General features: G+C 40.2%; 1 protein-coding gene across 2 annotated transcripts in view; it reads left to right on the top strand.

Annotated features, from left to right (window-relative positions):
- Positions 1-379: 379 nt before the first annotated feature.
- Gpc6 (glypican 6) overlaps positions 380-23,053 on the top strand; it is a 1,039,564-nt gene continuing 1,016,890 nt past the window's right edge. For both annotated transcript variants that reach the window (XM_026399851.2, XM_026399859.2), the window contains exon 1: positions 380-614. In XM_026399851.2, coding sequence (XP_026255636.1) covers positions 455-614 — 160 coding nt within the window. In that variant the 5' untranslated portion in view covers positions 380-454. The remainder of the gene's footprint in view (positions 615-23,053) is intronic.

The raw sequence follows: 23,053 nt of genomic DNA, 5'->3' as shown, positions 1-23,053 counted from the left end.
CTCGCGCTCGCCTGTCCACCTCCCTCCCGGGAGAGCCGGCGCGCGTTCCCACCTTCGCGGCGCACTCTAGCCAGCAGAGCTCGCAGCGCTCTGGGATTCTGCGGCTCGGGACTCGGATCGCAGCTCTGAACCCCCATGGTCATTTTTTAAACATTTTTTCCTTCCCCTCTTCTTCATTTTTTATTGCACCGTTTTCGATTTGAGGGGATAGCGAAGCAAGGCGGCTGCTTCCCCAGCCAGCCCTGGTTGGCTTTCCATCCTCCATCTGGCTTATAAAAGTTTGCTGAGTGCAGTCCAGAGGGCTGCGCTGCTGGTCCCCTCGGCTGGCGGAAGGGGGTGACTCTGGGCAGCGGCAAGGAGCGCGCCGCTGGCTCTGGCGGGCTTTCGGCTTGAGGGGCAAGGTGAAGAGCGCACGGGCCCTGGGGTTTACCGAGCTGGATTTGCATGTTGCACCATGCCTTCTTGGATCGGGGCTGTGATTCTTCCCCTTTCGGGGCTGTTGCTGTCCCTCCCGGCCAGGGCGGATGTGAAAGCTCGGAGCTGCGGCGAGGTCCGGCAGGCGTACGGTGCCAAGGGATTCAGCCTGGCGGACATCCCTTACCAGGAGATCGCAGGTAAGCGCGGGCGCGCGGCCGGGGCAGGCTGCAGCCTGGGCGGCTGCACGCCCTCTTCCTTTCCCCTGTTGCTGAGTTGGTGTGTTCACTTTCTGTCAGGAATCCTCGGGGCACTGCGTCTCCCCGCCGGGCGGCGGATGCTCCCGCGGCTTCTCTCGCGGGGGAAGGTGTGCGTCTCCGCCGCCTCATTGTGTGCACACGCGGGAGCACCCTCTTTCCCTCCCGCCCTCCCTCTGCTCTCGCGCCCGGCCACCTCCGTTGTTAGAGCGGGCCAGGCAGGCCGAGGAACCGGGGACACTCGGGGACGACCACGGGCCGAGAGCATATCGCCGAGCGGGGCACCCACCCTGCGCCTTTCGCTTGGGCAAACTTGGAAGAACTGCGACCGCAGTTTGCCCAGCGCCACAGTCTGAGTGGCGCCTTCTCCACTCCCGCCTTCGCGCCGGCGGGGGCGGCGGGGAGACGCGGAGGGCTCCCTAGCCCCTCTCTCTACTCTCAGGGTGGTTCAGGGAGCTGAGCGAGCGCTCGTTGCTCGTGCTGGGGGCGGGCTAAACTTAGGGGACACCCGCCGGAGCCCAGGCCTCCGGACGGCGGCGTTTCAGGGCTGGTTGGGGGACTTCGTGGACTGCCTATTTCAGATTTGGGGCGGGCTTTCCCGTTACGGTTCCTCCGTGCTTCCCCGATTGCGGTTGGTCACTCGTGTTGGGTAGACACCCTAGCCACCCTGCGCGGCGCCGGGTCCTGAGCACGGCCTCGCCAGCCTGCCGGCTCTCGGAAGCTTAGCCAACTTGCGCGGGTGTCTCAGCTGGGGACTGGGCTCTGGGTCTGCGGACCCCGCGTCCCCCGCAGGCTCCCCCACTAGCATTCCTGGGTCGAGAGCTCAAGAGCCCCCACCCTCTTTCTGGGAGCCTGAGTGTGTAGCACTTGGTCTCCAACAACTTGCGCAGCAGGCTGGGTGCCTGTTTTCCAGCTCTTAGCTCCAACCGAATCCCAGCCTTTCTGGGGCTCTGTGAATGAAACGTGTCGGCGAGAGATAATCCTTTGGCTGCGAGAGAAGCGAACTGAGAGAGGCTAAAGGAAACCTGGAGATGCTGTGAGGGCGCGGGCTGCTCAAACCGGGTAGATGAAGTCCTTAATGACCTCAGATCGCCCAGCAAAACGCTGGATTTCCTGCAGCTGCTCTCTGCATTTTGCCCAAGAACTGGTGGATGGATGAAAAGCGTGTTGCAGTTCTCTTACAAACAGCACAGTTTCATTACGTTGTGGAATTGCTGTTTTATTGTGAGCGTTCTCCAAACTCTAGGAGTGAAGGAAGGGCTTTACTCACACTGAAATTAACACATTTACATAAATTTGGGCATTACCAAAAAAAAAAAAAAAACCGCATATATCATATAGCGTGGCGCCTTGTATAGAGGGAGCCTTTTCCACTTCTCAGCCAGACATTCCCTCTCCAGGCGGAACCTGGGGTGAATTATAAGACTACTTTTCCATCCCTGTCACTTCGTGTCTCCCTTTTCCAGAACTCCTTAATTTGTTGATCAATGAATAGAGAGCAACTGCCCTTACAACTCCTTAAGTTTCTTAACTCTCCTTCCTCTTTGTCTATTATTTCATTCTTTTTAATTAATTGATAAGAATCAGCTTTGCTTTTACCCCCCTTACCTAATCTCAGGGAATTCAACTTTTAAAAGGTTTCTAATATGGACGCTTTAGAAACTTTTTCTCCTCTTATTCTTTTTTTTTTTTTCAAATTGTATCTTTCAAACACAGATATTTCCCAACACGATTTTAGATATCTCAAAGAAGAAAATAGTTAAGTATTTTAAAATTGCTTCGGTATTCGTTGGTGGATATGAGACTCTCGGGAGACCATAGTTCATCCTCAGCACTACAGAAAATCTCCTTAAGAGCAAAGTGAAGACTTTCAGTATAAATGATTTCTGTAGGCAACATTTACTTTTTTGGAGAGCATTCCCAGTGGTTTATATAAATCTTTTAGTAGTATTTTAACAGCAGAGGGCTTTTGTTGTTTATTTTTTTCTCCTCCCTGCTTCTTTACAATTAAGTTCTGCCTATCAGCTATGGATTCCTAAAATGTGTTCTCTCTTAGACTCACTTTCCAGGACAAAGGGCACACTGATGCTGATGAACATAATCAAGGTCCTGATTACCACCAGGGTGTAAGAGGCACATCTGATAGGAAAATAATTAATTGAAAGATAATTGTGTTTTTTGTCTTTTTTTTTTTTCAAAGTAAACTTAATGCTAAAGCAAATTAGGTTTGCTGTTGCTTTTGGAATAACCAGTAAGGAAATATGATCAGTTGTTAAATGAATAATAATAATTTCACTCTGCTCTAGTTCTTGATACTATTTACACTTGATTATCTAGAATTGGTGAGAGTTTCTATGATGGTTATCCTTTCTTTAAACTCCTTTTCATCCTTTGCCTTGTTTAGACATCCAGTGGTTTGCTTGAGAATTGGCATGTACCAATTGGTGGTACCCCAGGAAATCTGCATTTAAAAACAAACTCTTTAGACTTCCCATTCATGAGAAGAACTGTTTCTGGCTGAAGATGTTTGCAGGTAGCTTGCTTAGGGAAATATCTGATCTATAATGAGGGCATTATCGATAACCTTAAGGTTTTACTTAGAACTTGCTGTTGTAAATAATATTGCTTTCTATTCTAGGATAGAGAAGAATTCTTCAGACCATCAGATGAGGGACTGTGATAGATACTATATGAAGTTCTCCTCTCCAAGAGTGCTTGGGAAGGGGCAGTTTACATCATCAATCTTCACTCAGCCCTGATTTTAAACTGTCACAGGCAGATCAGATCGACTTTATCCATCCTTGTTTGAAGACCTCCAAAGAAGAGTGGACTCCTGAGCCCTCTCAGCTCTCCATTCTCATAACTAAAGAATTCTTGTGGTGTAGAAGTATTTTCACACATCTAGCCAAAAGCCTTCATGGTGTTTAATGCTCATTTATTTTGCATGTCCTAGCTGCTGGGAGGATAGTGAGCAGTAGATCCTCAGCATGACAGATTACAGTCTTTCCTCAAGCATCAAGTAATCCTGTGTTATCCCATTTTCCAGTCCAACTCATCATGGTGGCTCTAAACTACTCAAGGAACTCCACAACTGACAGCAGAGCCTGTTGTTTTACTCTGCCACTGTCTTAATCCCCAAGTTTGTTGGGGTCCTCAGTTATCATACTCTGTATGATATGTGACTTATGTGATCATGTTTCCATGGCATGTAGCTTCATTTAAATCTCTCATTGAGAAACTGTGCCCATCACCTTTGTGTAGGCATCACCTTAAAAGCATTACCTTAATGAATATTTCTAATGATTTAGTATATGCTAACATGAGCCCTATTTTATGGATGAAAACATGGAGCAGAAAAGACTTAACTAATTAACTTGACAAGGATGACCAGGCTAGACGGAAAGCTGAGGCAGGTTGGTGCCAGAGTCTAGAGACCTAGCATGGCCCAGAGCCTTACAGTATTAAGCTTCTAGCATTTGTTGAATAAATGCATTAAGAATGTATTCTGACTCCACCTCATACATATATAGCTTCCTTTATTAATCACCCTATGCATCCTTGTAATATCTATAATATCTCAGAGTCACTTTGAAATTGTTCTCAAGAATTGGCCACATCCCCACCACTAAAATATATTTGTGCATTTTCCTAATCATTTTTTAAAAAAATATTTATGTAGACACAATACCTTTATTTATTTATTTTATCCTAATCATTTTATTGTATTGATATGGCTATGTAAAACATAGAAACTAAAGTGCATGTGTTGGTTTGTTGTGGACCTACTGTAATATCAGTCTAACAAAACTTACGATACGAAGTTATCAATGGAGGTAAGAAGAGGAGGGCAGTTTATCTCTACAGATTAAGACAAAAATTATAATAATCTCTATTTTCAATATTTATTTTGCCCTGCTTTCAGTCTCATGCATTTTGAGAGTTGGGTTGCAGCTAGATGTTAAGATAGCATTAAACTGTTCTCACATCTCTTTGATGTCAGTTTATCAGCTGTTTATCTCAAGGTCTACAGTAAAAAAAAAAAAGAAAAAAAAGACATTCTTTTATTCTCTGCTGATGTACTAACATTTTTTTTTTTTTAGTCCTCTATTGGCTTCAAAGATACACACACATACATACACACACACACACACACACACACACAAACACACACACACACACATGCACACACCCTACACATCACACATGCCTGACCTTTGTCAGATAGGTCTTGCCTTTCTTTGGAAACACATCCTGTCCTCTGCTCCCCCAGAAAACCAACTTATTTAAAACATTTGCCATTAACACATTTTTTATTTGCATGTAGATACTAGATTAACATAAATGGGAAAACTATTCCTCTTTTATTGCCATATTAAATGTCCTACTTTGGGATAAATTATTTAAGTTCCATTTATCTGCCTGCTTCAAAGAATCCGAGGTCTTTGCCCTCTGTTTAGTTAGCTGATGTCTTTAAAGTCCTTTGGATGAACAGTGTGATTTATAAATGAATTAGCTGAACTTCAAATGTTTTCCTTTTTCTTTTTTTCTATGATTTGGCAGGTCACTAGATTTCTAAAAGAATTACATTAATTCCAGGTATCAAAGCAATCTAAAATCCAGCCTATTAGGAGTGCTACTTGTTAAACTCTTGATTTGGGAATTAATTTTAGAGTGATCCTTGCAAACAGAGTTATCTTAGCTGATTTAATTAGAGGATAATATGTCATCATTGGGAACAAGAGTTCGTTTAAGTTGACTGATATGCTTTTTTTTTTTTTTACATAAAACTCATCTTTTAATTGCATTGCATCTTAATAGCTTGTGAGTAGAAATGTAGGCCACTCTCAAAATTAATTTAAAATTTACAGCATTATATGTTGTGGCTAAAGATTATGTCATTATGTGAGAAAGTGACTAGTGTTCCTTTAAAATTATGAACACTTATAGAGAATTATCAGGTACTTTTATGCTAAAATGACCTACCTGCATTCACTAGAGTTCTATAGATATGAGTTTGGGGTAGAGATTACAGTAAAATAGTTGTTTTCAAAGTGATTTTAACTACTTAATTTTAGCTTTTATTCAAATACACTACAGTATGATTATAAGACTGTCCCCAGCCCTTATTCTCATCTCTCAAAATATTTCTAGCAAGGCCAATAAGGTGAATCAGAGTTGTCTTGTCAATATAAACAGCTGTTTAATATTTTTAAAAACTTGGTGTTTATACCCCTGAATTCTGCTTGGCTAAATTCTTTAGCCATACGTAACTTGGCTTAGTTTAGTTTCATAGATTTCCCCAGTATTATTCAGTTTACAGTAATTTATATGATATGTAAATTACTGTAAACTGAATGTTTGAAAGTGTTATGGAGTCCCTGGGACAGCATATTTGTAAGTAAAGGCTTTCATAATGATACATCTTAGGTAAAGATTTCTAAGTTTTAAATATTTTGTATGCAAATATGAAGTTTTTTAGTGACTTGGGATGAAAAGTATTTTCTAAACTAGTGCAGTAGTCAGAAAGAAAAATAGAAATTTGATTTCTCATTTATACATTTTCTCCATTGTTGATTATTTTAGTAACCCATTCTTCCCTTGTGTATTCTTCCCTTCCTTCCGGCAATTTTTAAGTTCATGTAATAAATATTTATTGTACACTTACAATGTTAAGTCACTGTGCCACCCGCTTGGTCTAGAGTCCCAGGGAATTTTGATCCCAGCAGGGAGGCAGAAATGCAGGGCACCATTCAAAATGAGTTAACTACAGCTGGGGTGAGTACACAGCATAAAGGTACCTGGCACTGCAGGGACATTTTACAGGAGCCTTTGATCTAGGCAGAGGGTTTTAGAAATGTTTCCTTGGGGAAAAGCTCTGGGATCTTGACCATGAGAAACCATCAGTAAGGCAAGGGGACAGCGGAAGGTACACATAGGTCCTGTAAGCTGAGTACATGGGACACATGAGAAGAGTTCCAAACTCTGCGTAAGGAGTTGTATAGGTGTGAGTTTGGGGTACAGATTACAGTCGTTACAGACGTTGTGATGCTATGTAGAAGTTCCAGTTCTGGGAGCTGGGGAGAGGCCAGGTAGTGACCTATGTGACGGACTCAAGGATGCCCCAGCATATCAGCCCCGTGTTTGCTTTTTCACCGCAGATTTGGACTTTTAACTCAAAAGCACACCAGTTTTAAACTCAAGTTCTACCCAAGCAGTTGCTTTATATATAGTACAAAGCAGAGTTTTAACCATTGAGAGTCTGCATGCTTCTGTGTCCTGCTGAACTGCCCCTGTCCTGCTCCCTGGGTATAAGACAGTCCCTGGGGCAACAACTGGAAGCTGCCGCTGCCCTTTGTAGCTTTCTGCCCCAAGGACTCCCCAGCATGTTGTAAAGTGACATTGCCTAGGTATATAATGCCCCTTCTCTCATTGCCTACTCCCCTGGGAGTTCCTCTGCCCTTTGGGCATTGGCTCCTCTGTTGGCTCTGGATGGTCTGTCCTTGCAACAGACCTTCCCTTACTTGCAACCCAAGTGCCTCTCAATGAAGCACACTGTGTGTTGCCACCTGGAGGTCATGACTTTTTCCTGGATTAGTTGTACAATGCCTTGGGCTCAGATGACTTTTGCCTTTGGCGTGAGAGCAAAAAAGCTGTCCAAGAAATGTTGCGATCAGGATGCACATGGTTTTGAAGTGTTAGTTTGGTTGTTCCAGAGATAAAGAACTGGAGGGGAGCAATGTAGAGGAAGAGGCTTGAATAAGTGTGTTGACTGTGGGAATGGAAAGAAGGATCAAGAAATAGTAGGCATAGTGGATACCACCACTGGGCCATTAATCAGTTAGATATTATTTAGCATCTACTATTTGATTGAAAATTTATAGGTTTTGTGCATATGAGATGAAATTAAAAAAAAGGTGTCCAGAAAACATTAATTGAATTACCAAGGTAATCTAAATACTTTGGCATACAGTAAGTCAGCAGAGGATTTTTAAGACTATCAGTGTGGCCCAGAGAGACTTCTCAAATAGGGTCAAATGAAATATTAACCGTCAGGAAATATGGAATTATCCAAGCACATATAATCACCTATGCCCATTATGAAGTGGAAGTCATGGTTCTTTGTGCTGTGGTAGCATAAACAAACAAACAAACAAACAAGGTGGAGAATTAACTAAATTGCATCATCAGTCCCTAAGATTTAAACTATGCTGTGTCAATGGCTTAAGTACCAGATATCAATATTTAATTGTATCAAAGAATAAACTGAATCAAAGAATAAAGCAATTTCTTTGACCTTACTCAAAGGTGGTGGCAAAATTTAATTGGGACCTTGAAGCTGGGTAGCATTTGGCAAAAGACCATGAAAGAAGGTGGTGTTCAGGGAAAAGTTCATATATATGAGCAAACAGGGTGTGAACAGCAAAGAAGGAAATTTATTAAAAACGTGTGAAAAATCATACTGAGCATTTTGGGTGGGGTTAGATTTTTGGAGGACCTTGGAAACCCCAGGCTTTGTAGGATGGGACTGAGGTCATCCTTCTCTGTTACTGGCAGTGAAGTAACATGATGAGAGGATTGTTTTAGACTGGGCAAGCCCTACACACAGGATGGATTAGAGAGGAGATCATTAGAACCCCAGGGGGAGCAAAGGAGAACAGTAAGGAGGCCTTTTCAGATACTTAAGCAGGAAATGCTGAGGGCCCTGAGGAGGGTCAGAGGAGAGAAGAGGTCAAATAAGGTCATGCAAGAAGAGGAGGCCAAGACAATTTAAATTTTAGTTAATTTTAAAAACTTAAAAACCTGACGATGCTATGTAGACGTTCCAGTAAAAGCATTTACAAAGGAAAAACTCTTGAAACTCTTTCCTGAAATAACCTGGGTAAGTTAAGATACTTTTGGCTGCAGGTCACAGAGAATCCTGACTCCAAAGGCTTACACAACCAGGGAAGATTCTGAGTTCACACAGCAGGAGTCCCCACACAGGGTACTTCTAAAAGTGAGAAGGTAGTAATTTTATAGTGTCCTCAGGGTGCCACATTCTCTCCATCTTCTACCATATCACCACATTCTCTCCACCTTCTACCACATCACCTCCGTATGGACTCAAGGTGGCTGCTGGAGCACCAGGAGTTGACCAAATCCACCAAAAGGGACTATTTGTCCCTATGTGTCTCTTGGGGGGAGACTGTCCTCAGAAGTCCCCAGCTGATGCACACTTCAGTCCAGAATTGCTTCCTATGCCCGTGCTTTAAGGGAACCAAAAGGGACCATGGACCTTGAGCTGGACTTGTCACCAGTGTGCCCTCCCAGGGAGATGATGGCCACTGAATTGCCTGCTTAATCTCCATAATCTTAATAAGAATCCCAAGGATTCTTGAGCTGTGATGGAGAAATTTGAGAGAAACTATCCAGACTGCCTGAATTAATTAGGTATTTGGCTTTGTTTCTTTAATCTGGTATTTCTCAACCCTGGGCAGTGGGGAACTGATAAATGTTTAACATTTGGCCTGGGGGGATCTGGGGAGCCCTGATTTGTAGCATCTGCCAATTTCTGTTACAGAAACATTACCATCATGACCAATTTCAAGCTGCCAAGAATTAATAACCAGTTCACAAAACTTCTTCAGATTTAATAATCAGTTCTTGCTAGTTGGAAAAAGCCTGGGTCATTGCAGGGAGTACATTTAAAATCATGCGGGACATTAAAACAAAAACAAAACCAAAAACCCTATACCTGAGCTCCATCTTTAGAGATTCCCTGATTTTAATTGGTTTGGGAAGAGAGGCCTGAATTTCTCTCCATCCTTTCCTTCTTCCTTCTTTCTTTTTTATTTTCTAATGTAATTCTGATGTGATTATGTAATCGAGATCCAGTGATCTGCAGCAGGGATACTTCATAACCTTTGCACATCAAAATCACTATAGGAGGGATTGGCTAAATACAAATGGCTAGGGTTCACCTCCTCTAGTTTCTGGTTCAGTAGTTTTGGGCTGGGTTCAAGAATTTGCATTTCTAGAAAGTTTTCTCTGGTGATGCTAATGCTGTTGAATCTTTGGGGGCTACACTCTGAATTCCATTCAAAGTGGATTTGTTTATTTATGCTTGCAGTACTAGGGATTGAATCCAGGGCTTCCTGCATGTTAGGCAAGTGCTCTGCCACTGAGCTACATCCCCATCCCTTTTCATTTTATTTTGAGATAGGTTCTCTTAAATTGTCCAGTCTGGCCTTGAACTTGAGATCCTCATAACTCAGCTTAACAAGTATCTGGGATTACAGGTGTGCACCACCATGTGTGGCTCAAAGTGCTTTGAAATACAGGTTTCCTACCTTGATCTTGGATAAGAATCCCAAGAAAGTAGGTTATTTCTACACCCAGAAAATAGGTTAATATTCCACATGGTACCACAAATCTTCCCAGATTTCTTTAAAAAATTTACCTTGGCCACTAGAGGGACCAAGGAAAAGAGCCATATTATCTGTACCTGGAACTGCAGGGGTACCCCATGCCCTGATGATTAGAAGGGAATCTCCACATTGCTTTAAAGGGGAGATTGGCAGTATTATTTAAAGTTGTACTTTAGGATTCCCACTCTTTCACTATAAGATCCTTGTTTGATAATTTGGCATGCATTCTGTGGGTATATATGACATATTTTTTCTATTATATATTTCTTATGTAGAAGATTTTGGGTAAAGAGGAATCCCATTCCTTCATGTTCTCTTTGAATTGTTTTCTCTGCTTTAGACTCTTGGGTGCAGATCTAGCCATTTTTACTGACCTCTAGGTTCTTATGGAAGGAGACTACATTTAAGAGCTGTTCACTTTTCATTTTATGTACATTTAATTAAAGTTACAGCATAATTTATTTTGGGCATGCAAACTTGGGTTCTGTAGGCTTTATCACTTGTCTGTTCCTTATTAAGGTTCTTAAATTCCTTAAGAAATTAATGTTTTCCTCTATGTGCCCCAGGACAGTCAAGAGAGACTAGCAGGGGCCGGTGCTCCTTAGATGAATTTCAAGGAACTAGAGATATTTCCTCTTTAAGGCTGCAGTGGTAGAGGCAACTTTCTCTACAAAGAAAGCACTCTGAAATCTTCTAAAAAAATGATGAACAATTTTCACTTATTATTTTATTAATGGGTCAGAATAAGTCAAAAGTCAATAGCACCGGTGAATGAACTTGAAAAAAGCCAGCCCAGAGAATAGATATTTTTAAATGATAGCCTAAACAAAAAAAAAAAAAAAAAAAAAAAAGAGAGAGAGAGAGAGAGAAAAAAAAGAAAATATTGTCCTTTAGCTCTTTGCTTTTCCCATTATTTTAAAAATAAACCCCAATGATTGGGAGTTTTTAAAACCTCAAAAACTGTAAAATTTAATACAGCCAATAATTTTTTTTTTTAGCGCAAAAGGCTTAACCAAAAGTTTCTTTAAATATAGTGTAGTAATTTATCATATAAAAAACTAGCCATGGGAACTAACTTGTAAAACTAACCATCCTCATATCTTTGGGATTATTTTATGTCTGTAAGAGTCCTATTATTTTAAAGAGATATTCATGTGAATGAACTGATTTTAGAAGTCAGAGTTTTTTTTTTAAGACCTTTTATGGATAAGCTGTTGTAAAAAAAGAAAAAAAACCCACCAATACACAAATCAAGATTTAATTATGGACTTCTGTTTTTCTGTTGGGCTAACCAATTTTTTTGTGAAGCATTTAGGAGCTCTACATGGAAAATAGGAATTTGTAATTCTAAAAGTGCTAGCACTGGAAATGCAGGATTCCTGGCACTCCTACTCTGATCTGTTAGGACTTCTCCAGCCATAAATTTGTATTGAACTTGGGAAACATAGTTCACTGTTAGGTTTACATTATCAAGTGCTAATGTGTGAAAGACTTTTATTGTGCTTTTACTACTCACATGATTATGTGGTATCCTACTCAGTATTCTTTCAGAGACTTGGGGGTATTAGAATCATGAGGTCAAGTACTATGTTAAACTCTCAGGCCAACCTTTTTATATGACTGCAATAAAGAATATATTCATTTCACTTGCATTACCACATGGCTGTTCTAAAAGGTCAGTTTCAATTGAATATAAAATACTTTGCAAAATGGCAAATCTTATGTCATCAACAAACAAACCTGCTGTGAGTATTTCCTTTCCAGTTTCCATCTTCCCCTCTTTGAACAGTAACTGAAAAATTTCTTAGAATCACTCAGAGATCTTCATCATATATTTTGTATAGTAGACATAAAAATTGAACAAACCTACAGTTTTCTTTTTTAGTAAAAAAAAATATGTAGGGGCTGGATTTGTGGCTCAGTGGTGGAGCGCTTGCCTGGCACATGTGAGGCCCTGGGTTCAATCCTCAGCACCACATAAAAATAAATAAATAAAATAAAGGTATTGGGTCCAACTACAACTAAAAAATAAATATTAGAAAAAGTACTATACAGAGTAATTGCATTTAAATTTCAGCTAAGTAAACAAGTTAGGTACATTAGGTATTCACAGCACAAAAAATGAAATTATACTTTTTCCATTTTGGTTTTCACAACAGACTTAACAAATGAACTTTGAATGAGTTGCTCAGCCTGGGTTATTACTGTGAAGAGAAATGATGTTATAGGAAGTTACCTGCATAAACATAAGCTGATTTCTGTGATTTGATTGGCAATTTATTCTTACCCACAACATGCTTAGCAGACTATGCAAAGGTTTTCAGTTTAAGGAAAGGTTGACTATATATAGAAATATTGGTGAGAATGATCTTAATTGTCTGTGGTAACCAAGGTTGCATTTTGTAATTGGAGTAGCCATTTCCTGGAGCTGAAAAACCTGTAACACACTTTAAAACTGATTTCAAACTTTCTGACCATTAGTATATGAAGCATACTTCTTGACAAAAACCATTGCTATCCCCCTGAAGTATTTATTTTCACAAGTAAGACTTTATATTTGAAACAAAGTTTTTAAATGTTCTATATTTTAAAAGGCCTAGAAACAGTATAATTGGGGGGGGGGAAATGAGCCTCTCTCACAATTAACATAATCAGGAAATAGAGAGAGATGCAACACCAATAAGCCAGAGCGGGCTTTTCCCAGCCCCACAATTGTCTTCACTCAAGGTGACAATTCCGATTTGAACTTAATTAAGCATTAGGGAGAACCAGCCTCCGAAGAGATAAGCCTGAAGGTTCCTGCAAGTTCAGAGCTGCTGGTTGCCTCCTGAGCACTACTGGGGAGCTGCTGTGTGGGGCTTCTGGAAGGTGCCAGGGTTGCCCAGAAGGAGGCTCTGCTGTACAGCGCCAGTCTGTAGGTGCACCACCTTCAGCCACATTTCAGCCTGGTTGCTGTGGAATTGATTTTCACGGCTCATGACAGAAGCTGTTTTCAGCCCATGAAAAGGAAGTGGCTGGGGCTGGTACTCCTAACACAAACAGCAAATTGCTCCATGGCTTTCATAGCATTCGAGGTCTGTTACCTTAAGGTTCTAATGGCCTTTTAACAGTGTTTCCAGCTGAGCAGCAGATGTAAAGGATCCTGAATGTTGAAAGCACTGTTCTTTTTTTCCTCTTCCCTGGAAGAATCTTTTTTTTTTTTTTTTCTCCAACAGACATTGTACTAACATCATATCCTAGCATCTATTCACTGGCATGTTAGATTTAAAAAAACGGAAACAAATCCCAGATAAATAGAAAATATTCTCGGTGCCATAAATCCACCACCTTATTGGGCTCTCTGTCCTGGATTACTGCCCACCAGGAACTGAGGTCACTGAGGATGTGCCTTCACCAGTAATAGTGGTCCCCTGGGGCAATTCCACATCAGGGAACGAATAATTAATGGGATTCCTTGAAGCTTCTAAAACCCCTTGTACTTTAAGTCAATTCATTTCAGTCCTAAAAATTGCAGTGTATTTCTGAAAACGGCACATTTAACTTTTAGACTTCTTCCTGTCTGCCTTGGCTTCCCTGTAGGGTGTTTTGCATGCTTTGTCCTCTGTTGGTCACAGCTGTGAAGTGTTTCCCAAATAGGCAGCTGTGTACGCTCCTCCTGGGCATGGTGAACTGGAAGGCCAAGTTGAAAGAGGTCGATGGAGGTGGATTTTCATGTGGGGGGGATGGGGAGGGGAGTTAAACATGACTGAAAAATTGTCAAATCAGAGGTTTGGATTTTTTTTTCCATTTTAAGAATTAGAGAAATCATATGTCATTTGATTTCACATACTCTAAGCAGGCTTCCTATTTCCAATCCTCCAGAAGTAACTAGAAGAGGTAAGAGCAAAACAGCCTTGGGGGTCCTCTCTCCAGGAACTTGCCATTGTACAGACTCTGGACAGGACCTTCAGGAAGCATGTGAACCAACACCAGCTTTGTCCTCAAAGTTGAAACTGCGCACGTTGCAATTCTTATGTGGAAAGGCATATGACTTCCTCTCCTCCTTCTCCTCTTCTCCTTCCTCCTCTCTCTCCTCTTCACTCCTGTAGCCCACCTGGTTTTCCTCAGGTGCTCCCCCTTTTAGGGTCACAAGAAAAAACATTTGAATCTAACCTAATTGAAAATCAAGTCTGATCTGTTTGGCCTCTCTGGATCGTCCAGTTAATCCTGTGGGGTGCTGGGGTGGTGTGCTGGTTAAGCAGAAACTGCTTTGGCTCTTTGCTCTCTCCTCAGCCTTTTCTGAGCCTTATTCCTACCTCCACTGCTTCATCTGTAAATGGGGATAATAGCCATGCCTACCTCTCATCATTGGGATTGCATTAAGTGAATTCACATTCATAAAATTCTTAGACCACTGCCTGACATATAATAAATGCTTGTCAGTTAGCAAAGAATAGATAAGAAAATCAACATCTGAGATGAGGGCAGGAGTGAAAGGGAGTGACTCCACCAGGAGAGAAGACCTGTTCCTTGGGTTCATCCCATCTCCAGGGTCTGGCTGGTCTGAACTGCTGACCTGAGACCTAGTCTTGTTCACCCTCACATTGGCCTTTGTGGCCCAGAGACCTCCTAGCCTGTCACTCACCTGGCCTCGGACCATCTCCGACCTGGCTCACTTGGTGTGGTAGGACCATGACAAGCCTTCCGGTTTGCAAATCGGCTGCTTTCTTTCTGAGTGTTCCCAGAGGGCTCCAGGGACTTCTGGGCTTGGTGTGTCCACCATGATGTGGGGTTTAGCCTTTGCTCCGAGTTCACCCTAAGGTTGGTGCCAGGTAGCCCACCAAGTAATCTCACAGAGTCCTACACAGGAGTTAGGCCCCAAATCCTGCTTCTCTTTGGCTTCCCCAAATTAAGTCAAAACTCGGGGAGGAACAGCTAGGTGATTTGGCAAACATTGCCATCTGTCCTCCTCTGTCTGCAAAGGACCTTTTGGGCCCCAGTGGGTTTACTGCTTTCTGGCTGGACCTCAAGCCCTTCAGCCAGATTTAGAAACATCCCCCAGCAGATCTTCATGCCCTTAGCAATTTAAGGGGCAAACAAATGGAATCCATTAAGTCTTTGCAAAATAGTATCCCAATTATATAAGCAACATGAAAACTTCTGACGACTCTGAAACACCCTGCAAATTGGAAAGACTATGAAGTCTTTACTTAAGGGGAATCTCTGGACTCCCTGGCAGATGCCACAGAAGTAAAGGGACCTAATTCTTTGTTTTGTGCTTAAAAATTGGCCCTTTTAAGTTTCTCTTACTTTTCTTTTTGAATCCCAGATTCCTTACCTATATAAAAGGGAAATAATACTGCCTGACTCCTAACATTTTTTTGTGAGGCATAAGGAGCATAATGCACGTGACCATCCTGACAAAGAGAGGCCTCAAAGTAAATGTGACTTCTCCTTTTTCTAGTTCCCTCCTGGGATGAGAAATCGTCTATTTCATAGTCAGAAGAGGAGGGAAAACCTAGTAAGCTGCAATTTCCTCTTTAGACCTACTCATTTTAAATTTCCTTTTATGATGCGCTTCTGAAAGAGAAGCTGTAAGAGAACTTTAAAAGGTGGTCTTAAAATGCTATTAAATGTCACATAGAAAAATCTTTCAAAAACATTTACTTTCTCTTCTCTTTGGTTTCTCTGCTTGGAAATGGCACCGAAGCTTCTCTGATGCCATTTTCACAAGTCTCTGTTGGCCTTTGTAGGCAGAATGATCTATCTTTGGCTGCACTTTGATTGTTTTAATTTGCTTGTTGTTTTCTTTTTACTGACATAATAATTGTGCATATTTATGGGGGATAGTGCAGCAATTCAATACATTCATTCATATATGTGTATATATATATATATATATATATATATATATATATATTTTTTTTTTTTTTAACAAATAGTCATTCTGACTGGGGTTTGATGATATCTCATTGCAGTTTTGATTTGCATTTCCCTGATGAAGTCAAACATTTTTTTCAGTTACATGTTGGCTCTTTTAATTTGTTTAAACCAGTGGTTTTCAAAGTGGAGTGTGAGTGAGAATCACTCAGAAGATTTGCTCAAACATGGGCTGCAGGGCCCACCCTGCTTCTGGTTCCGTGGGTATGAGAAGGTGCTCCAAGACTTGTGTTTCTAATAAATTCTCAGGGGATGCTGGTGCCGCCAGTCCCTGGATCATTCTTCAATAACTACTGTCTTAAAATTTAAACCTTTTCCTATCATCAGTTCACTCTGTTCTCTAGTGGCTTGAGAATAAATTTTAAGCATCTTGGTTTAACTTTTAAGAACTCAGATTGTTTTTCTAACTTCATGCCAAGCACTCTTCTAGAAAAGTGTCCATCTGATAAAAACTTCTTCACTAAATTCATTTTTCTTCTGTACTCATATCATTTGTTCACACTCAGTACAATACTGAACTGCCTTCCCTACTTTTCTCTTCCAAGTAAAGTTCAACCCAGCTAAAATTCACCTTCAGTTATCCTCAAAACCCTCTTCAGATTCATTTGTCCAAGGCCACCCAATTCCAGTTTCTTCCACTGCCAAGCTTGAGTAGTGTTTTAGTCAGCTTTTTTTTTTTGTTCCCAAAGACCTGATAAGAATAATTAAAGGATGAAAAGTTCATCTGGAGCTCAAGGTTTCAGAGGTTTAGTCTATGGTTGGCTGACGCCATAGCTCTGAGCCTGAGATGAAGGAAACATCATGACCAGAGGACATGGCAGAAGGAAAGCAGCCCAGAACAGGGCCATGAGGAAGCAGGGGGAGAGGGAGGGTGGGGGAGAAGAGGAAGAAAGTAAATGAACACACTTTACTGACTTCACTTACCAGGGACAAAATGTAAACCCCAAAGGGAGGCCATCAGTAACCTACTTCATCCATCCTGCCTACAGTTACAGCCCAGTGAATCCATTTCAGTGGATTAATCCACTGATTAGATTAATGCTCTCATAACCCAATCATTTCACCTCTGAACACTCCAGCATTGTCTCACACATGAGCTTCTGTGGGACCTGTCATATCTAAACCATAACAGGTAGTGTCTGTCTTATCTTTTGTAAATGAATCAAGTTCTATTTTCATTTTTCTTGCATCCTTTGAAATGAGATGAGGTGCTTGGTTTTGGCTTCCTGGATTTGCCCCTGAGATATCTGAGGATACTCTTAACACAGACTTCTTTTCCTGGAGCAGAATGCCTGAGCATAGTAGGTTTTCAATAAATAATTAACTACTCCTTGATTGCAATTATAAAAAAAGACTTTTTTTTTTTTTTTTTTGCCTGGCAGGCCTTTCAGACAACTTTGAGTAAGGTCAAAATTAAATGCTGTAATATAAAAACACCCTTATATTTCCTTTGAAAGATTGCTACTGATAAGCTCTATTAGCTGAGGCCAGTGGAAATCAGTTTGAAGAAGTCTTGACCAGCAGAGTTTATTGTGTGGAACATGCATTTTTGTTGCTTTTATCTTATACTAAAGCATAACATTTCTCCCACGGAAGCATTGCCATATATAGGTATATGTCTATCAAAATGTTTTTTAAAAAATGTGGCATATTTTAGCTATCACTGACAGCCATTTTCAAATACCTGAAAAGATTAGAGAAGTTAAATGGAAAGAGTACTCTAAATGGCACTGACATTTCCTGGGAGATAAAGAAGTTGATAGAGAGGAAAGTCAGTTTAAAAAGTCAGGCCTAGGGATAAAGCAATCAAGTTGTACTGCCTTTGGAATGATCTATTTATGGCGGAGGCTTTGAATAATAAATTGTGCTTCTGGCATGGACATAGGAACCACTTATAATTTTGTGAATCCCATTTTTAGCCGTTACCTACTTAGGGCCTCCTCCAGATGTCAGCACAGGTTAGTAACAATTTATTTTTAATTGCTAGGCTAAAGGAGCAGCACTCAGTTTCCTTGCCCTAGAGGTCCACATGGTGTAGTGAAGATGGACATACAGATGAGCCACTTCCCTGTGATGTGGGAGTGCAGGGATGAAGACATAGGTTGCCAGGGGACAGGTAAAGGTAACCCATTGGAGGGAGAGGCTGGAGGGGGGTCGAGGTTGAGTTAAGGGGTTCTGAAGTCCTTTTCCCCCTCTTTTGTGGAATAATTCATTTCTTGTATGGTATTAACAGGTCTCGCAGATGAGTGGGTGGACTCTACTTATATTGTAAATATGGAGGTTAAACTCCCCTGTCACATAGATCATGCCCTATAGGAACTCCTTCACAAATGGACGGCTCTGTTATTCTGCAAAGCTGGCCTTTGATCTTCGGGTAAGTAGCTAGAACATGCTTTATCCTTAGGAAGTTGTGTCAGAATACCAAAGAAGGTGTTTAATCCCAAGTTATCTTAGTTCCCATATGTCTAATAAAATTTCTAGAGAGAGATTAGGAAAATAACTACTTATCATATATGATTATCCCTACTAAAGATGTGGTTTTAAATGACACTTAATCCTACCACTTCATATACAAACATTCCTTTAGCAAAAATTAGCACGCCGTGTATTTTTAAAAATTCACAGATGTAACTATCCTCTGAAAGTGTGTAAGCTTGCCTAAAGAAGTAAATATTTTGATAATCCAAGATGACACTAATAATGTGGCTATTTTTGTCAAAGGAAACTAGAAGGAACAATTTATGTTGGGGACTCTCATTAAATTTCTTACGTAGATGATGTAGTGCTTAGTCCCACTTGGAGAAAAGATGAAACAAGTTGGCTTTTTTTGGTGCTCTCCATATTCTGCCTTGGTGCAATTTTTAGCTCTTCTGTATGTTTTCTGTGATGTTTGAAATGGAGCATTTAATCTCTTGTGCTGTTACAGTTTGCATAGGACATTTAAGCAAGTTCTAAAATTATGAATAATATAAAGAGTGGATACCCAGATGATAGCAAACAGAACAATTCTTCCTTTCAATAAAAGTCTCCATTCCCATGCGGACAGCCGTATGTTCTCTTCTTAAAAGCAGCAGCTGCAAACCCCAAACAATCGGACAAACAAAAAATCCACTCAAGAAGGCACACACACTAATCTAAGTTGTAAAATATTTTTGATAGCTCAGCAGAGACTTAGCCTGACAGGAGCACGCCTCTGTTTATGGAGCTGGTGAAGAGCCAGAATGCTTCCAGTCTTCTGTTCTTTGAGGAGGCTGTGCCTGGCCAGCTCAGTGCTCCTGTCCTGCAGGGTTAAACTGAAGCATGACTCAGATAATATTAAGAAACAAACACTTGTCTTTTCAGAAGGCAACAATTGAAGCAATAAGTGAATCCCAGAAATAGTTTTAATGGCAATTAGCCCAGATTTTTTTTTTTTAAGTTGATGTGTACAGGTAGTCTTTCTTTCTGAACACAATGTTAATTTTTGGGGGAAGGACTTACTTCCATGTGGGATTCAGGTTCTGCATGTGTGTATGTCTTTGTGAGGCAGATGGCTCCATGCTTGTGGCATATCTCCTAACAGAACAGTTGTAACCTTGAAGGTGCTGTTTGTTTTCTAATTGGTCTGCTGACTTCTGAATGAAAAGCACAGTTGGTCAAAAACATTGAATATATACTCTTGGGAGTCCATTTCTTAAACAGTAGACTTAATTTCCTAACTTGGAAAATATAAGCCTGTATACAAAGTATATGATTCTCGAGTTTGGAGAGGACTGTTGTTTGTGTGTGGGTCCACCACTCACCACAATAAATAATAACTTCATCAAAATTGTGTTAAGGTCTAATAATGTGAAGCCTGATTGCTGAAGCATTTGTTTCAGTCATGATAGACTTATTAATTACGTTTTTTAATCTCTAAACAAAGTTTCTCTGTTTCATTTGGGAAAATGAGACAGAGACTAATAGCACTGTGATTGAAAGGTGCTTTCCCATGGACAGTACATCATCATTTCTTTTTGTAGGATGTGTTTAGTAGGGATAATTCCTCTCTCCTCTAACCTGTCATATTTTATTAGAACATTTTTGAGCAGAAATCACTTTCTAACTTGTTATTATAACTATAAAATATAACTATCTAGTATATTTGATAGTTAGTTGCCCATTAATCTATAAACTCCTAGAAAACGGATCATGTTTGATTTGTCCCGGCCACAGTGCCATCAGATAAAGCATTTGGTGTCCATGCACATGGGCCAAACAGTGTCATAACCTGGTCTTCCATTTGAATTCTAGAAAGCCGTCCTCAGGTACATGTCAACCAACTCACACATCTTCTCTGTCATAAACAGCATTCTGTATGCTACTGGGCATTTACTAACATCCATGCATGGTGTTTCTACTTTAATTTCAGCAGACTTTTTAGCACATGAGCTTTCGGTCCTCAAAGAGCTTACACTGTAGGTGGGACAGTGTACAGTGTGATGTGAGGTAGTCGAGACTGATATTGAGATATTTCTCTTCCATATACATTAGTAATATAGGTGATAAAATTTATATTTAGGTCTAGCTAAACATTTTACATTATTGCCCCTATCCTAATTTTTAGAGAGATCACCCTTGTATTTTACCTGTAACTTTGCCTCTAAAAAAAAAAGTCATTACCTTTATGATAAGTAGAATGGTCTATTCCATTGATCTTTTTGAAAAGATGGACTGTCTTTTCTCTTGCTATAATGAAAGTATCAAATGATTGACCTTTCCATATAGTTGAAGTTTGCCCTTTAATGAGATGAAACAGAATTGAGATAAACCATGGATATTGCGGTGAGATTGCTAAAAATGGGCTTCATGTTCAAACAGTATTTTTTAAAAAATTTTTATAATGAAATAGCACATTTATTGAGCTCTAAGTTTCACATACTGTTTTAAACTCTTGTAGTATCTTGCATAATCCCTACAACATCTTTTCATTGTTGGTATAATTGTTCACATTGTGAAAAATGTATGGTGAACTTGTTCATGGGTATAGGTAGGTCAGTAAATGAGCAGATTCCAAAAGCCCAAGTATTACACTATCATCTAGGTGAAGCGTATGCTTTTTCTATTGCAAGTGAGGAAATTTAACCTTTTCAAGAAAGAAGATAATTTTTTCACATTATTGGCCTATGTACCATTAGTTGCAATTCTTTCCAAATATTAAGTAGCATTTAATCTTAGTTACTAGAAAAAGTAAAAAGTAGCACAAAATGATTCTAGTGCTGAGACAGCTCTAGAGTGTAGGAGCAAGTGACAGTTTATTATTAGTATCAACTTTTGAGATACTTTGTGGTTACTCAGGGTGCTAGCATCTGAATCCCCTGGCTAGGTTTGAGAAATCATTATCTTTTTGAGTGTTGATGGAGGCAGAGCTCACCTCCAGTTACAGGAATGAAAATGGCAGATGCTGGGCTTCCCAAGCACCCTTTTCATCCAGGATGTCGGTCCATGACCTATAATCTATCTCTCCTGCTTTTCATTGGCTGTTCGAAACTCAAAGAAGCAGGGAGAGTGAAGAATTCATTCTGGATATAGCAGTGGCTTAGCAGCACTAATGGAGTGACCTGTGGTGAGTTTCAGGAAGTGTTCAACAGTGCCCCCTATGGGTGGCATTTGGCTGTGCTCATGGCTGATGGTTCTTCTGTACCTACTTGTCTTCTAAGCCTACTTCTTCATGCCCGAGTTCCTACCAGTGAGTTTTTTTCTGCTTCAACATTGGTTGGTCCCTGTTGCACACCAGTAGGCATCCAATGGAGGGTGGAAGGCAAAACATTTTAGAGTTCATTTTAGTTAAAATTAGCTCCAGGTCACTCCTGAAGGTGGAAAGCAATGGTATGTATCTGGCTAATGCAAATGAGTACAGACTTGATGGAGAAATGCATTTTAGTGGTAAGTTATTGTTCACTGTGTCTATTACTCTAGAAACACATTCCATTTTCTTCTAAATTTCTTTCAGTTGTGATTTCTCATTCTGTGTTTCTCTACTTAAGAGCTAACATACACCTGATACTGTGCTGAGTTCCATTACATAGGCTTCTATTGAGCCTAGCTTCCAGAACAGGTCTAGGCACTGGAGGGACTGATTAATGGATTTCTAGAGGGGGTTAAGTCTTAGGAGCTGAACTGTTTAAGGGTAGGAGTCAGGCGGAAAGTTAAAGGGGGAATATAATTAAGGCTTTGTGTATCATTGGATGCTTCTTAGGAATTGGCATCAATTTTTTTTCCTTTCTTATCTTTGGTCTTACCAAGTGAGCATCGTAACCAGAATGTGCTGACGTTCAGACACTTGGGAATCTAAGGACTCTATAAGGTGTGTACAATACACATGCTAATTGTGTTCCCATTGTATGATTCTTTGGTAAAATCGTCAATTTTGATGTATTATTTGGTGGCATTAATAGATTGGTGTTACTTCAACACAGTTGTTAGATGTCACTGCTTATGTCTTTTCAGATATAAACTGTCTTTTCAGTGTAAACTCAAAAGAGAATAAGAAATTAAAACTGACTTTTGAAGTTCTGAATGTATTTACTTTGATATAGATGAGTTTTAGGCATTGTACAAACATCAATGGAATGGAAGATTTTTATAATATGAAGTTGGTGTTAAATGAAGAATAAATAAGAAAGAAAATTGCAAATGTTTGTAGTGATGTTTACTGGACTCTTCTACCAGGTTACTCATTTTAAGAAAATTTTTAAAAAAGCAATATAATTAATTATTGATGGATTCAGCAATGGTACCTTTATTTTAGTAAATTCTAACTTGTAAGAGTCTTTGTTGAGGAGATTCAATATATACCAATAAATCAGTTAATTTGAGTATTAGCTAGTGGATCAATGTTTTTGTTTATAATTCAGCCATCATTTTAAAATAATTTTAGTAAGACCATTTACTTTGCTAGGCTTTGTTAATAAAAATCAGTCATTGACATATCAGCCAAATCTATACCTAAAACTTGTAAAATATGGAAAAGTACCTTAGTGTTGGAATATAGAAGATGAAATTTTAAGAATATCAAAGTAAATACCTTTTGTTAAT

The sequence above is a fragment of the Urocitellus parryii genome, chromosome 2, assembly GCF_045843805.1.
Source record: "Urocitellus parryii isolate mUroPar1 chromosome 2, mUroPar1.hap1, whole genome shotgun sequence".
NCBI classification, from domain to species: domain Eukaryota; kingdom Metazoa; phylum Chordata; class Mammalia; order Rodentia; family Sciuridae; genus Urocitellus; species Urocitellus parryii.
This window is presented reverse-complemented; position numbering and strand designations above follow the sequence as displayed.